Source organism: Ruditapes philippinarum, unplaced genomic scaffold (assembly GCF_026571515.1).
Source record: "Ruditapes philippinarum isolate M1 unplaced genomic scaffold, ASM2657151v2 ctg2420_1_1_1_1, whole genome shotgun sequence".
Lineage (NCBI taxonomy): Eukaryota > Metazoa > Mollusca > Bivalvia > Venerida > Veneridae > Ruditapes > Ruditapes philippinarum.
The window spans coordinates 1-15,687 of NW_026855714.1; the positions used below are offsets into that span (position 1 = coordinate 1).

At 33.6% G+C, this 15,687-nt stretch overlaps 2 protein-coding genes across 2 annotated transcripts; both read left to right on the forward strand.

The window, feature by feature from the left end:
* Positions 1-13: 13 nt before the first annotated feature.
* Positions 14-9,280, forward strand: LOC132744174 (uncharacterized). Its single transcript, XM_060732794.1, has 2 exons — positions 14-173; positions 8,263-9,280. The coding sequence occupies exons 1-2, from the start codon at positions 14-16 to the stop codon at positions 8,490-8,492; spliced, it is 390 nt and encodes a 129-aa protein (XP_060588777.1). The 3' UTR covers positions 8,493-9,280.
* A 461-nt stretch (positions 9,281-9,741) lies between these two features.
* LOC132744175 (uncharacterized) lies at positions 9,742-15,233 on the forward strand. Its single transcript, XM_060732795.1, has 3 exons — positions 9,742-9,875; positions 10,894-11,078; positions 14,521-15,233. Exons 2-3 carry the CDS (start codon positions 10,894-10,896, stop codon positions 14,927-14,929), a joined length of 594 nt encoding a protein of 197 aa, XP_060588778.1. The 5' UTR covers positions 9,742-9,875; the 3' UTR covers positions 14,930-15,233.
* Positions 15,234-15,687: the final 454 nt, after the last annotated feature.

Consider the following 15,687-nt stretch of genomic DNA (forward strand, 5'->3'; position numbering starts at 1 on the left):
CAAAAGGAAGTCAATGGAAATTGGCAGCCTGTCCCATCAGAATCAGAAGTACTGCATGATGGACAGGTACTCCAGTTTCTTGATATTTCAAGACACTGATGCTGCAACATACAGATGCTATGTTGTTGGACAATCAAAAGTTATCTATCATGATACACAAATAGTTGTTGAAGGTAAGAACTCTCTCTTTGAATGTTTTTTATTTATTACTTTAAAAAGATTTTGATATTTACATAATCTTGTACAATATAAACCTGTACCACCCATTATGAGCACTGATAAAAACTTCTCATTTTTGTGCTCCCCACTATAGGTTCCGCATTTAGATTTGGCCTTGTCTGTTGATTTGTTGTTGTGTGCGTTCTCCTGTTGTCGCATGTAGCCCTAAAATTGCTTGAGGTAGAGTTAACAATATTAACAGAAATGTTGATCAGCATGTGAAGCTGTGCACCTGGGGATTTGCTGGTTGATAAATACAGTTTTGTCACAGTTTTTGCCATTGGCTTAGTAAAAATTGGCATTTTAATACGCCTGTTTGCAAAATGGATTGTATTATAGTTTCCCCCCTGGCGGACAGGCTGGTGGCTGGGCCACATCCAATTTTTGTCCTGAGCACATCTCCAACACGCATTGAGGAAACTTCATAGAAATGTTCACCAGTATGAGAAGCTGTGTTGCATACATGAATCAGTTCTATAGATCAAAGGTCAAGGTCACACTTATAGATCATTGAAAAAAAATGCTTGACAAGAGCAAAAACTTCTAAATCTCATAGAGGGATTTAAATATAACTAGGCACAAATGTTCACCATTGTGAGTGGAATGTCATGTGCAAAATTAAGGTCCCTGCGGCCAAGGTCAAGGTCATATATAGGGGTCAAAGAAAGATAAAAATATGAAAATGTGTATTTGGACCATTTAGTCATCATTTATCGAGGGATTGATACATAAATGGTCATTATCATGACTAGGGGTATGAAACATTTAATTTATGTTAATATATGCAAGGTCAAGGTCACTAAAGGTGATAACAGATAAAGATTTTGTCCAGAGCATATCTTTTACACATATGGAGGGATTCTAATGAAACTTTATAGAAACGTTCACCACTATGAGAAGCAGTGTCATGTGTTGAACCATGTCTCTAGGTCAAAGGCCAAGGTCACACTAAGGGGTCATTGAAAAACGCATGCATAGAGGGATTTCAATATAACTTGGCACAAATGTTCAACATTGTGAGGTGAAGTGTCACATGCAAAATTTATGTCCCTGCAGCCAAGGTCAAGGACACACTTAGAGGTCAAGTTCAAATAAGATATGAAAATGTGTATTTGGATCATTTTGTTATCATTTATAGAGGGATTGAAACACAAATGATCATTATCATGACTATACGTGTGAAACATGTATGTAAGGTTTTTATATATATGCAAAGTGAAGGTCACTAAAGATGATAAAATATAGAGATACAAGAAAAACAATAAAAGTGGAACAAACAATCAACACAGGATAAGTTTTAAGGTTTATTTAATGATGATAACCGACGTTTCGACTCTCACGAGTCTTCATCAGGGTTATAAAATATAGAGATGTTCAACCCTTTGACAAGCACTGTCATGTGCATGAACTAGAAATCTTGGTCAAAAGTCAAGGTCACACTTAGAGATCATTTAAAGAGGCTTGTCGGGAGCAAAACTTTAGAAGGATTTAAATATAACTTGGCACAAATGTTCACCATTGTGAGATTAGGATTTAAATATAACTTGGCACAAATGTTCACCATTGTGAGGCTGTGTAGCTTGCAAAATTAAGGTCCCTGCGGCCAAGGACAAGTTCACACATAGGGGTTAAAATTTAGGTCAATAATTTAGGTTAGTATATGCCAGGTCAAGGTCACTAAAGATGATAGTCAAGATCACTAAAGATGATAAAATTAGAGATTTGGTTCAGAGCATATCTCCTACATGGAGGAATTCTAATGGAACTTCATACAAATGTTCACCACTATAAGAAGCAGTGTAACGTGCATGAACCAGGCCTGCAGGTAAAAGGTTGAGATCACTCTTATAGTTCATTGAAAAATGCTTGTTTGGAGTCGAACTTCTACATTCACTGGGGGATTTTAATGTAACCTGGCACCAATGTTCACCATTACAAGGCTTATTGCACAGTAAGGCTCCCACGTTTACTTCTTTTGATAAACGTTGACACGATTACCAAAAACTGAAATGATACTGTTTAAACGGTGGTGCTTCTAAGTAGTATACATTAACCCTGAATTCAAGTTGCTAAATGATTACTTACTTTCTATTTTTAATACATAATAATCATGGTTTGTTACAAGGGAGTCAGCACAAATTTTCTACACTGTATTCCTGTTTCACTCTTTTGAAAGATCAACTTTACCAAAAAAGTTCTTTGTCACAAAGCATTTATTGCACGGTGATTCTGCGTGAAGGTTGTGAATGCCCTTATTCTGTTTTTATGCTCCCAGAAAAATTTCGGGGGAGCATATAGTCGGCGCCTTGTCCGTCTGTCCGTACGTCCGTTCAAACCCAGAGGAACTTGTGTGACTTGGAGAACAATGGGTAACAGTGATCCTATTCATTCCGTTTTTACTTGTGTGTCTTTTTTAAGCCTTGCGCGACTAAAAATGGCCAAAAAGATCAAAGGAAGAGTCACATAAGTACCATTTTGTGAGTATGTCCGTCTGTCCGTCCGTTGTCTTGTCCGGAGCATAACTTGAAAACCCTTGGAGATAATTTGTTTAAACTTCATACAGTGGTAGAGGGCATTGAGGGGGAGTGCAGTGTCAAAGAACCATAACTCTATTTTGCCTGCTTTTTAATTATCTCCCCTTATAGAAAAATCTTGTCCGGGACATAACTCTAAAACTATAAGAGATATCAACATGAAACTTTGAAGGTGAATAGATCTCAATGTAGATGTGCAGTGCACAAGAATCATAACTCTGCCCTGCCTAATTCTGGAGTAATTGCCCTTTGTTTATTTTTACTTTTTGAACTTTGTTTGGGAAATTACTCTAAAATTATAACAGATATCAACATGAAACTTTGTAGGTAGATGGATCTAAATGGGTAAATATGCAGTGCACAAGAATCATAACTCTGCCTTGCCAAATTTTGTAGTAATTGCCCTTTGTTCATTTTTACATTTTGAAGTTGTCCGGGACATAACTCTGAAACCATAAGAGATATCAACAAGAAACTTTGTAGGTTGATAGATCGCATTGATTAGAAGTGCAGTGCAAAGAACAGTAACTCTGCCTTGCCTAATTTTGAAATTATTGCACTTTGAACTTTTTCCAGGGACATAACTCTGAAACTACAAGAGGTGTACTTTCCTGTGTCCAAAACCTATTCCGGGAGCATCACCCGGCTCAAACCGGGCTCTTTTTTTTTACTGGGAATAAATGAATTAGAATTGATAAAATTTATGATCACAGGTATTAATTATATTATTTTGATAATTTTGTTTAAACAGTAAAAAACATCATAAACATTTAAGAATGAAAATCGAAACAAATATGTATAAACGTGTAACTGTGGGGACCGTAGGCAGTAGAACAGCGCTTGGAAATTAAAGACATTTTTTCAAAATTGTTCAAAGAATTTCCAGTCTCACCAAAATCACTATGGCTAGAGCTTAGATATATGTACATTTTTAGTGGGTCTCTACCATGCCTGAGGTAAAAATGGTCATAGGTTTTCCTTATATGTATTAATAAAAACCTTCTCCTCAGAAATATAGCATAGCTTATATTATATTTGTTATGTAACATTATCTAGTTAGTTTCTACAAAGTTTTTTCAAATCATACCCCTTGGGTCAAAATTGGCCCTGCCACAGTTGTCAACGTTCCTGTTGCCATTCCCCAAACTTTAAAACGTTGATCATAACTTTTTGAATTCTTAGTGTATTGTGTTCATATTAGGCCACAACAACACCTGGGAGAAGACCTACAAGTAGACTAGACTAAACTTATAAATTGAAATAATTCTTTGCACACAGTTGGAACTTCATTAATTATAGGTCAAGTTCAAATTTTTATTCAGACCACCTATTTTTCAAAAAGTCAAGGTTGCTGGTCGGGGTATCACCTTTAGATATAGCTCTGGTTTAAAAGCTTTTGTAAGGGGCCATTGGCCCTCTATTCAATAAAGGAAAATATCAGCGGCGCAACCGTCCATCCGTCTGTAAACTTTTACTTTAAATTACATCTGCTCATAAACCTGTGAGCCAATTTCATTCACAATTCACAGGAATCTTAATTTGGTGGTCACCTTTAAAAATTGTTCAAAAAATTTAATTCCATCCAGATCTCTGGTTGCCATGGCAACCAGAAGAAAAAACTTTAAAAATCTTCTTTTGAAAAACCCAAAGAGCTTAAATACTTGGCAGGAAACATCTTCTAGTGAGTGTCTACCAAATATGTTCAAATAAAAGCCCTGGCGTCAAAATCTTCTTTTAAAAAACCCAAATAGCTAGAGCTTAGATACAGTTGACTCTCGGTAACTCGAAATCCAATGGACTGGGCATTTTACTTTGAGAGAAATGGAATTCGAGTAACGTGGAACTGCCGCCATTACGGTGACATTCGTGCATGTATATACATGTACCTGATTGAATGTGCAAAGAAGTAGGTTTGTTATTGTTGTTTATGTAAATCTTAATTTAGTTATCTAACTGTCAAACCAATTAAGTCCTGAAAGCGCTTAAAGCCACTTTTACGACGTGTTAATAATACATGATGACTGGCAATTAAAGATTACTATGAAACGTGTAAATCACGAGTGACAACATCTTACCTTGATGTCGCCGACCTTTGATCAGTCGGCTGTTTTCACACTTCGACTAATTGAGATGAAAATATGTTGAACTTTAATTGACGGGACCAAATTTTCTTTTCGACTAAACAGGAGTCTCGGTAAGTCAAAATTTGACCTAAGCGGAGTTAAAATACAAAGATAAAGACGGAAATTTGATGGGACTTTAGAAATTCTTCGACTAACGCGGAATTTTGAGTAAAGCAATTTTAACTTATTGACAGTCAACTGTATTTGGCCTGAAACATCTTCTAGTGAGTGTCTACCAAGTATGTTCAAATAAAAGTCCTGGGGTCAAAATTGGCTGCGCGGGTGGGCTCATTGATTTTCCTTATACAGTGTATGTATATAATAATATGAAAAACCTAAAAAAAAATTATTTTAAAAAACCCAAATAGCTAAAGCTTAGATATTAAGCATGAAACATCTTCTAATGAGTGTTGACCAAGTTTGTACAAATAAAAGCTCTGAGGTCAAAATTGGCCCCCCTCGGGGGTGTTATTGATTTTTCTTATATGTATTCAGGAAAAACTTCAAAGTTTTTCTTTTAAAAAAACCCAAAGAGCTAGAGCTAACATATTAAGCTTGAAATGTCTTCTACAGAGTGTCTACCAAGTTTGTTCAAATAAAAGCACTGGGGTAAAAATTGGCCCCACCCTGGGGATCATTGTTTTACCATGCATGTATGTAAACACTAAAAACTCTTCTTTTTAAAAACACAAATAGCAAGAGCATGGATATTAAGTATGAAATATCTTCTAGTGAGTATCTACCGTGTTTGTTCAAATAAAATTCCTTGGGTCAAAATTGGCCACGGCCCAGGGGGTTGTTGATTTTCCTTATATGGATATAGAAAAAACACCCCCAAAAAAATCTTCTTTTAAAAAACCAAAGAGCTAGTGCTAAGATATTAAGCATGAAAAATCTTCTAATGGGTGTCTAAATAAAAGCCCTTGGGTCAAAATTGGCCTGGCTTTCCTTATATTTTGTAAAAAAAAATCTTCTAAAAACCAAAAAAAGGTAGAGCTTAGATATTTAACATGAAACATCTTCTAGTGAGTGTCTACCAAGTTTGGTTTGTTCAAATAAAAGCCCTGAGGTCAAAATTGGCTGCAGGGGGGGGGGGGGGGTCATGGGTCATTGATTTTCCTTATATGTATATATGAAAAACCTAAAAAAATCTTCTTTTAAAAAACCCAAATAGCTAGAGCTTAGATATTAAGCATGAAACATGAAATAATGAGTGTCTACCAAGTATGTTCAAATAAATGCCCTTGGTCTAAATTGGCCCCACCATCATTGATTTTCCTTATATGTACACATCTTTTTGAAGTGTTTTTATGCCCCCGGGCATATAGTAATTGAACCGTCCGTCCGTATGTCTGTCCGTACGAGGTTAACCTAGAACGGCAAGTTGGATTTTTCTTAAGTTCTACCTGTAACAATGGCTTCTTAGTTTACACACTTACTAATCAATACAAAGTACATGATCTGGTCAAGTTACATAACTATGGCTTCCATATTTACCAAGTTATTGCCCTTTTCAGCACTTAGAAAATGAATAATGGTTAACCTAAAAGCAAGTTGGAAATATCTTAAGTTCTATCTATATTAATGGCTTCATAATTTCCACACTTACTTATCAATACAAAGTACATGATATTGCCAAGTTATATAACTGTGTCATCCATATTTCCCAGTTATTTCCTTTTTCACTTTGAAAATAGGGCCTTGTCTGGTTAACCTATTCCGGCAAGTTGGATTTATCGTAAATTTCTCTTAATTGCTTAATTTATTTAATGATAACTTGCATATTTGGTAGGTGGATACCTTCAATGGTCCTCTAATTTTTTGCGGAGTAAGTGGTCTCTAGGGTCAAGGTCAAGGTCACTGGTTTAGAAAATAAATTTAAACATTTTTGCTCATACAGCCTTTATTTTTTGGTTGATGTCTTTCATGTTTATTACAAACATGCCAAGGGAGGTCCTCCTTCTTTGGGTATACATGTAGTAAGGGGTCATTTGGGTAAAGTTCAATGTCACCAATGTCAAGGTCACCAATGTTAAAAAAAGATTTTTACATTTTTACAGGTGTATTAACCATATTCTGTAGACAGATGTCATTTATAATTGATAGGAGCATAAAATTTGATGGAGTTAGTGGTCAGTTGGGTCAAGGTCACAAGTGCTAAAAATAGATTTTTACACTTTTGCTCATACAGCCTTTATTTATTTACAGATATTTTTCATATTTGGTAGGAAGATAACTTGCATGGTATTCATCCTTTTGATTGGGGTAGGGATCAGTGGGTCAAGGTCACTTGTGCTAAAAATAGATTTTTACACTTTTGCCGATACAGGCTTTATTTATTGACAGGTGTATTTCATATTTGATAGGAAGATAACTTGCAGGGTATTCTTCCTTTTGATTGAGTTAGGGATCAGTGTGTCAAGGTCACTAGTGCTAAAAATAGAGTTTTACACTTTTGCCCATACAGCCTTTATTTATTCACAGATATATTTCATATTTGGTAGAAAGATAACTTGCATGTTTTTCTTACTTTGGATGGAGTTAGGGGTCAGTTTGATCAAGGTCATCAATGCTCAAAATAGATTTTAACATTTTTGTCCATACAGCCTTTATTTATTGACAGGTGTATTTCATATTTGGTAGGAAGATAACTTGCATGTATTCTATAGGTGTCAGTGGGTCAAGGTCAAGGGTGCCAAGTATAGATTTCTTACATTTATATATATTTGATAAAGTTGAATATTTATCACTTCACAAGTCATAGCAATGACTTGGCAACTTATATATTTCACAATTACAAAGTGCCATAACTCTGTCAAGCTATATAACTTGTGTTTACAATTTTTTGGCAATGTTTCTGTCCATAACTGAGTGAATGGGTAAACATTTTTTGAAATATTGCTACTGACAAGACTCGGGCTGGGGGCATTTGTGTTTAACAAACACGTTCTTGTTTCCCTTAGCAATAGCAACCAGTTTTTATGATGTCACTGCCTTAATAGAAGAGTACTAAGAAGGTTATGGTGAAAAGAAAATTGTGTTCAGCAATACACTCATTTTCGGTAATGCCCACACTCGCTCTTCAAAGAAAATTCCTATTTATGCCATGATTAATATATAAATAAAGCCGTAACTATGTCTCCAGTTGTTGTGTTAGTATTAACCAGTACTTGGTTCATCAAATTTGCTTGTTTAAAATTGTGATATCACCAAGCACATTTATTATTTTTAGATTGACTTGTTTTGAAGAATCATTTTGAGTTTTTTCTACAGTCATGGTGTTGTTGCCCTCAGCAAACTGTTTCATTTGTTATAAATTTTTTTGATAATTTGCAGCTTTGGTTAAATAGAACTAACATTTAAAAAAAAATTCATGTATGTTTCAGAGTGTGAGAAACTTTCAAGAGGTCCATATATGATTGACCCATTTCCAGAAAACCAGGCTATTTATGATTATGGTGGAAATGTCACTTTTCAGTGTACAGGTTATTTTGGTTGCACAGAAAAAGAAGGTGTTTATATAGTATTGTGGGTAGTTGAAGGATCAAGCAAACCAATTACAAACATCAGTTCTAGATATTCTATCTCAAAAATGAAATGTGACAGGTACGTATAATTATAATGATAATTATTGTAAATGCCTCATTGATGATATTGATCCTGTCAATTGATGTTATGCCGCCTGTCAACCAAGCTGGCAGGGGTCTTACAGATAAGCCAATCAACGATCGTTATCAGTTTCACGCTAAGATGACTGCGTAGTCCACCATTTTCCTTAGGCAAAATGTTAATAGGACAATGGTGAAGAAGCAATATTATTGAAATTATGTTAATTTTCTGTCAATTTAAAGCTATTAAATCCAGAGCTCCAAATAGCATGCGTATCAGCGTGAAATACATATGGAAAATTCAAAATACGCATCACTTTCAGAATTCATGCATCACAGTTTAAAAATACACATCTATATCAAAACACATGCAAGAACAATAGTTGTGTTTATTATTTAATGCTTTTCAATGGATTATTGAAATATATCAGTAGATTAAATCCTGATAATCACACTGTTTCAAACAGTGAAATTATCATTTTGATAATTTCACTGCTACGGAACTACTTTTTTCCCCTTCAATGAACCCCATATACATGTACAAAAGTACAACTTGAGTTGTCTCCCTTCTATTTACTCTCTTTATTTACAAACAACAAATTACATGTACTTCCTCTTTATTCATTTACTTCCTGTCGTCTGCAAAAATGGAAGAACTTGCAAATTTGGATGCTTCTGCCCTAGATGATATTTTTAATAACTTCTATGATAAAGAAGAGTATGGAGATTTTCAGGTTGCAAACAGAAATTTTAGGGAAATTGATCCTGATGACTTCCTGTTAGAAAATGAAAATAAAAATACAAAAAGAAAAAACAGAAAGTGACATGAAATTGTTTATGTCATTTTTGATGGCAAAAAATGAAGCCAGGTTGCCAGAGTACATACCTCCAGATGAACTAAATCATCTTCTCTGTACATTTATTTTGGGCATAAACCAAAAAAGATGGTTCCGAATATGAACCGACAACAATCAGAGGATTTATTCAGCTCAATTGATCGTCATTTGAAATCAAAATCAAGCCATGTATCCATTTTTTAAAGATGTAGAATTCTCAAAAACAAGAGCTGTATTAACAAAAAAACAACAGCAACTCAAGAGTCTAGGATTTGGGCAACAAACCAAAAACTGCAGAAGTGTTGGATGATGCGACCCTGGATAAAATGTATGAAAATGGTACACTTGGTGATGGCAATCCAAGAGCGTTAATACATTCCATGTGGCTTATTTGTACAAGTTATTTTTGGCATGCGAACAGGCAAAGAATGCCATGACCTCTGCTGGGGAGACGTACAATTATGTATCGACGAGGTGACGGGGGAAGAATTTTTTAATGTATGACAAAGAGAGACAAACAAAAACAAGATCAGGTTGTAACCCTCGAGATACAAGGTATAAAACTATAATACAATTTTTCTTCTAAAATGATTAAAAAAAATATCATATTTCTTATTCAACATTTATTTCTAAAGTATTTTTAACTTTAATTTCAACAAGAAGACAGCAAGGATAGTTGTATCCAAACTGGGACTCGAACCCAGATCTTTTGCCGATGACAAATGTCCTTTCATTGGACCATTTGGATGTACTACCACTGCCTGTTGTTAAAATTTAAAGAAAAAACACTTATTTTACTTCACAATTTTAAGTTTAAAAAACAGTAATCATTTTTATTTATAATAACGAAACAATATGAATATGTACTTTATATTTATAAATTGACAATTTGCAGAAATTGTACTCAATTTGCAGAAATTATACTCTATCTCATGCAGTGTTTTTTTCTTCATATAACTACTACCCTAAAACGGTACAATTCCCAATAGAAAAAAGACATTATAATTCCCAATTTCCAATGTTTAAATTTCCAAAATGGCTTTTCAAAATTCCCACAAGGCCAAGTAATTTCTCTGAAATCATTTTAATCCAACATATTCATATAAATCACCACTTCATAGTTCTACCTGGACAGTGGAAGCTGTTAGCTATCTTTATTCATGATGATTAATCTCATTTGTAGCTGAAAAAATGGATTAAAAAATACTCCCAATATAAGTCAAAATAACACATTTTTTCCCAATCAGTCTGGTACCGGCACCATTCTCAAAGTAGAGAAAAAAAACACTGTCATGATACATTTAAATTTGTTAGCAATGGCCACCCGAGAGAATGTGACCTTTATGCACAAGTAGCCTTTTTTCAATCAAATAGAACCTTTGTAGCTCTATATATTGCCTATAATTATGTATTGGTTAGTGACCTTGACTTATAGTGTGGCCAGCCGCCTTAATTTGCAGGCCATTACTATCATAGGTTTGACTGTAATACTTATTTTGTAAAATCTAATAAACTAAGACCACAAAATAAAGTATTTTTGCTCATATATTTTTCAACAATTTTCATACCTTAGATGTACCGAGATAAAAGACCAGAGAGCATGTGTTCGGATGAAAGTCCTTTCTTTCTGACACCAGACGGAGGCACTCAGAAGAGCTGGTATAGAAAAGCACCGATTGGGATCAACAAACTATATAACATCATGAATGATATGAAATCAGACGCCAACATAACAAATTCAAGAATTACCCCATATAGGTAGAGAATGTTTAATTATATAAAAAAAATATCATCAACCACAATACTGAAATGTAATTTATGTAATATTTGTTTTTTTGGGGATGTTACTGTAAAACTGAAATGATTTCATTTCCCAAATTGATACATTAAATTAATAATTACCATATAAACATAGCTCAGTTGCAGTGAATTTGTAGTGAAATCTTTTGTTTTAAATTTTTAAAATTAAATTTTTCATTAAATTAATTTTTGCTATAAAAAATAAATAAAAAGAATGTACTGATTTGTCAATTAAAGGTGAGCCCCAATTTCACAACCACTCTCCAAAGCTGTACTTTAAGTTGAAATTTTTCATTTGAAATTATGTTGTATTTTCAATTGTCATAAATTTAACTAATATAAATAGACGAAATTGTCAATGCTATGTCATGGTTCCAATTTTAATGAAGATGTCATAAAAAAGTATGCAATGCATGCGTGTAAATGTATGGATTAAACTTATCCTGGATTAAATAATTGTGAAATTGGGGCCCGTTCGTGGAAGTTCTAGTTCAGGGGACATTGTGAATTACATATAAATCCGGACAATCATTTTCATTTTTAGCTCGACTATTCGAAGAATATGAGAGCTATTGTAGTCGCCCCGGCGTCGGCGTCAGCGTCCGCGTCGGCGTCTGCGTTGGTTAAAGTTTTTTGTAAAGTCAAATATTTCAATTATTACTTAAGATATTCAATTGAAACTTACAATACTTATTTATAGTAACAAGCTACATCAGATTGACAAGTTGGATAACTCTGCCTACAATATTGACAGAATTATGCCCCTTTTTAACTTAGAAATTTTGGTTAAAGTTTTTTGTAAAGTCAAATAGCTCAATTATTACTTGAGATATTCAATTGAAACTTACAATACTTATTTATAGTAACAAGCTACATCAGATTGACAAGTTGGATAACTCTGCCTACAATATTGACAGAATTATGCCCCTTTTTAACTTAGAAAGTTTGGTTAAAGTTTTTTGTAATGTCAAATATCTCAATTATTACTTGAGATATTCAATTGAAACTTACAATACTTATTTATAGTAACAAGCTACATCAGATTGACAAGTTGGATAACTCTGCCTACAATATTGACAGAATTATGCCCCTTTTTAACTTAGAAATTTTGGTTAAAGTTTTTTGTAAAGTCAAATATCTCAATTATTGCTTGAGATATTCAATTGAAATTTAAAATACTTTTTTATAGTAACAATGTACATCAGTTTGCAAAATTGCATAACTCTGCCTGCAATATTTGCAGAATTATTTACCCCTTTGAAACTTAGAAATTTTGGTTAAAGGTTAAAGGTCTTCAAATATATTTACTTGAAACTTTACACATGCACAGCACTTTGGGTCATAATTGGAGGGTCATAGTTGTATGTCACTGACCAAGTTCCATAACTCTATCTTGCATTAAGGCTGATTCATATCCCCTTTTCTACTTAGTCTCTTGGTTAATGTTTACATGCAAGTTTTACATATCTCAATAACTATTAAAGATATTTATTTAAAACTTCACATATGCATTTAGGGTCAAAATTGTAGCTCACTGACAAAGATCCATAATTCTATCTTGCATTTAGGCTGATTTTTCTCCCCTTTTTCAACTTAGAAATTCATGGTAAAGTTTTGCTTGTAAGCTGTTATCTCAATAACTACTGAAGGGTTTGTGCCTTTTTTGGGACAATTTTATGCAGTCATAATAATAAAGCAGTTATTTACTTGATAAAACATCTTAATAACAAGCCTTTGTACCTTTTCTGTCAAATTTATGTATTCATAGGTAATTAGTATTATTATACTCAATAAAACACCCTCGTGACATTACCTTCCGAATAGTCAAGCCAATACTGTATAATTAGACTCTCTCTAAGGCTTATAACATGAATTTATAAAAAAAAATTAGCCCTTTGTGAACTTAAAAAATTTAACATTATCAAGGCTCTTTTACTATCAAGCACTTAGAATAGTCGAGCGTGCTGTCCTACCGACAGCTCTTGTTTAGTTAGTCCAACAACCAATATTCAGGTCTAGGAAACCCTTAAATTCACAAATTATTTGTATATTTACAAATCATTTGTAAATTTAAAGATTTTTCAATTTACAAATTTAGCATGCAATTTTTCTTAACAAAACCTAAACAGGTAAAGGGCGAAGGGGCTTAACTAGTAGACATCTTGACACACTTTTGCAAAGTTTCAATAAATTTTAATAATTTTGATATAAATTATAGTTTGCTGCTAATCTCGTGTTAAATCTAATTCCGCAGTATCATACGTCATTATTTTCGAAAACAAAATTCTGCAATGACACTTACCATGAATGTAAAAGTGTGCTAATTTTAACACCTATTTATTTTCATTCAAATTTCTCTAAAATCAAGTGCAGCAAAAATTGTTAGTAAACAGGTTTTTGATTATAAAATGAGTCATAATTTAAGAAATAAAACATGGCCTTGAGGGCAATATGCAAGTTTACGGACTGGTTGGTCAGACGGAGGAAGATATATGGCCCGAAGCGCAGCTGAGGGACATATATACCTTCCAAGTCTGACCAACCAGTCCGTAAACTTGCATTTTGCCCTCAATGCCATGTTTTATTTGATATATTATACCGATTCTAAATGCTTTCATCCCTTTTGTTGCTGTCATTTTTATTATAATTTGCTTTCGAATAATAATTTATTTGTTCAGTGTGTGAAATATCTCAAACACTTGTCAGATTTTTTTGTTATTATTTTCAAGCGATACAGCAAAAATTAAATCATGCTCTTCTTTTGTTATTCAATTTTTGTTAATCAAATTAAAGGTGGCAAAAAAAACCTAACTTTAAGATTTTCACAAACTGTATAAATAAAATTTATAATCAATTTAAAGACAAATCATGACTTTTGATCAACATGTAATAAATTTATGTGAAACAAAACAATAAATTCAGTAGAAAGAATCATTTAACAACAAAATAAAATATTATACCTCATTTGCATGTATACGCCCTTCTATATTGAATATGACGTCATCCAGTCCTTATAAGAATTATGGACCGGCCCCGGTCTCTATGCGGTTTATGGACTGGATGACGTCATATTAAATTTAGAAGGGCGTATGCAAAATCAATGAGGTATAATATTATTTTATATACATGTACCACGGAAATACACACATTATACTTTGATTTTTTTTAAAAGCGTAGTCAACATTTTTAACCGAAACCTTCTGTAACAGTGCAAGCTTGTAAATTTACAATTAAGGGGTTTCCTAGACATTATATTTATATTGAAAAAGTAAAAAAAAAAAACAGTTAAAAAATATATACAAGCTCATAAGGGTTCACTAAACTAGAACTTATTCATGTGACCATGTAGTATGTTAGTTTTCAAAGTGTGATTTTCTAAATTTGTTTTGTTAAATTACAGTTCAAGGAAGAGACTGATACAAAAACTCCAAGACGAGGGAGTTCCAGCAAACCAAATAGTACAGATATCTGGGCACAAGAATATCAACTCAATTAACAACTACAGCAAAATTAACAATGATCAATCAAAGAACATTTCTGACATATTATCAAATAAAATCAGTAACACTCACTCAGATCTCCAAGTTCGAAGTTCAACTCCAAAGTTTGCATCCATGACCATGTCAGATTGTGTTCGTGCAGGCGACAATAATGGAAAGCCTCCACAGGGTTTATTTGCATACAGTCATTTCAACGGCAATGTAACTTTTAATTTCAACAGCTCAATTTCTGAAAGCCTATCCCAAATGTCAGCCGTAACACCAGCTCCGCCTCTGGATCTGCAGTCGTTGATCCATGTTCGCCGATAATTAGGCCATACAAACGTATCAGGATGCTACCTGACAGTGACACTGATTCTAATTAATATGAATTAGGCAAATAATATACCTGTTATGTTGTTCATTCACTAGTTTGATTTAAATCCTTGTTTTGTTTATAATTCCCACAGACGTTACGAATATAAAAAAAATGGCGGATTGAACTGAACTGACTTCGATTCACGCGCAGTAATTCAATAGCTTTATCAGCCTAAAACTGTTGTTTACTCTGAATAAATTTACAAAACGATTTCTTTTTTCTGTTTGACATAAATAATAAATGAATAAAACCCTGTCTAGTGAATTATATATTAAAAATGAAAGTTTATCTGGAACTATTTTTATTACGAAATATACATGTGTTACCACGTGAAAAAGAAGGAAAAAGTGGGGCTCCAGACGGGGAACACTCGGATAGGTAAAACATTAAAAATGAGAAATAATTCAATTAATCCATTGAAAAGCATGAAATAAAATGAAAATTTGTTTGCTTTTGGTGTAAGATCGAAATTTATTTCATCTCGTGATGGCAAGGATTAAATATTTTCACTCGTGGCTGCGCCACTCGTGAAAATATTTATCCTTGCCATCACTCCAGATTTTTCCCACCTTTTTGAATGGATATTGATCACCCGAAAGAAATTGATATTACCGAGCCAGACGGGTAATATACACACTAAATTTCCCCGTTTGGAACCCCACGTTCTAAACAACGCTGTGGCGATGTGCGTACGGTTTGATTTTACGCG

What these genes read in the sequence shown, in the direction of transcription:
- LOC132744174 (XM_060732794.1), top strand. Translation starts at nt 14, where the DNA reads ATGGAAATTGGCAGCCTGTCCCATCAGAATCAGAAGTACTGCATGATG. An exon ending in TACACAAATAGTTGTTGAAG is followed by an intron (nt 174 to 8,262) that starts GTAAGAACTCTC and finishes TGTATGTTTCAG; the next exon opens with AGTGTGAGAAACTTTCAAGA.
- LOC132744175 (XM_060732795.1), top strand. Translation starts at nt 10,894, where the DNA reads ATGTACCGAGATAAAAGACCAGAGAGCATGTGTTCGGATGAAAGTCCT. An exon ending in TCAAGAATTACCCCATATAG is followed by an intron (nt 11,079 to 14,520) that starts GTAGAGAATGTT and finishes GTTAAATTACAG; the next exon opens with TTCAAGGAAGAGACTGATAC.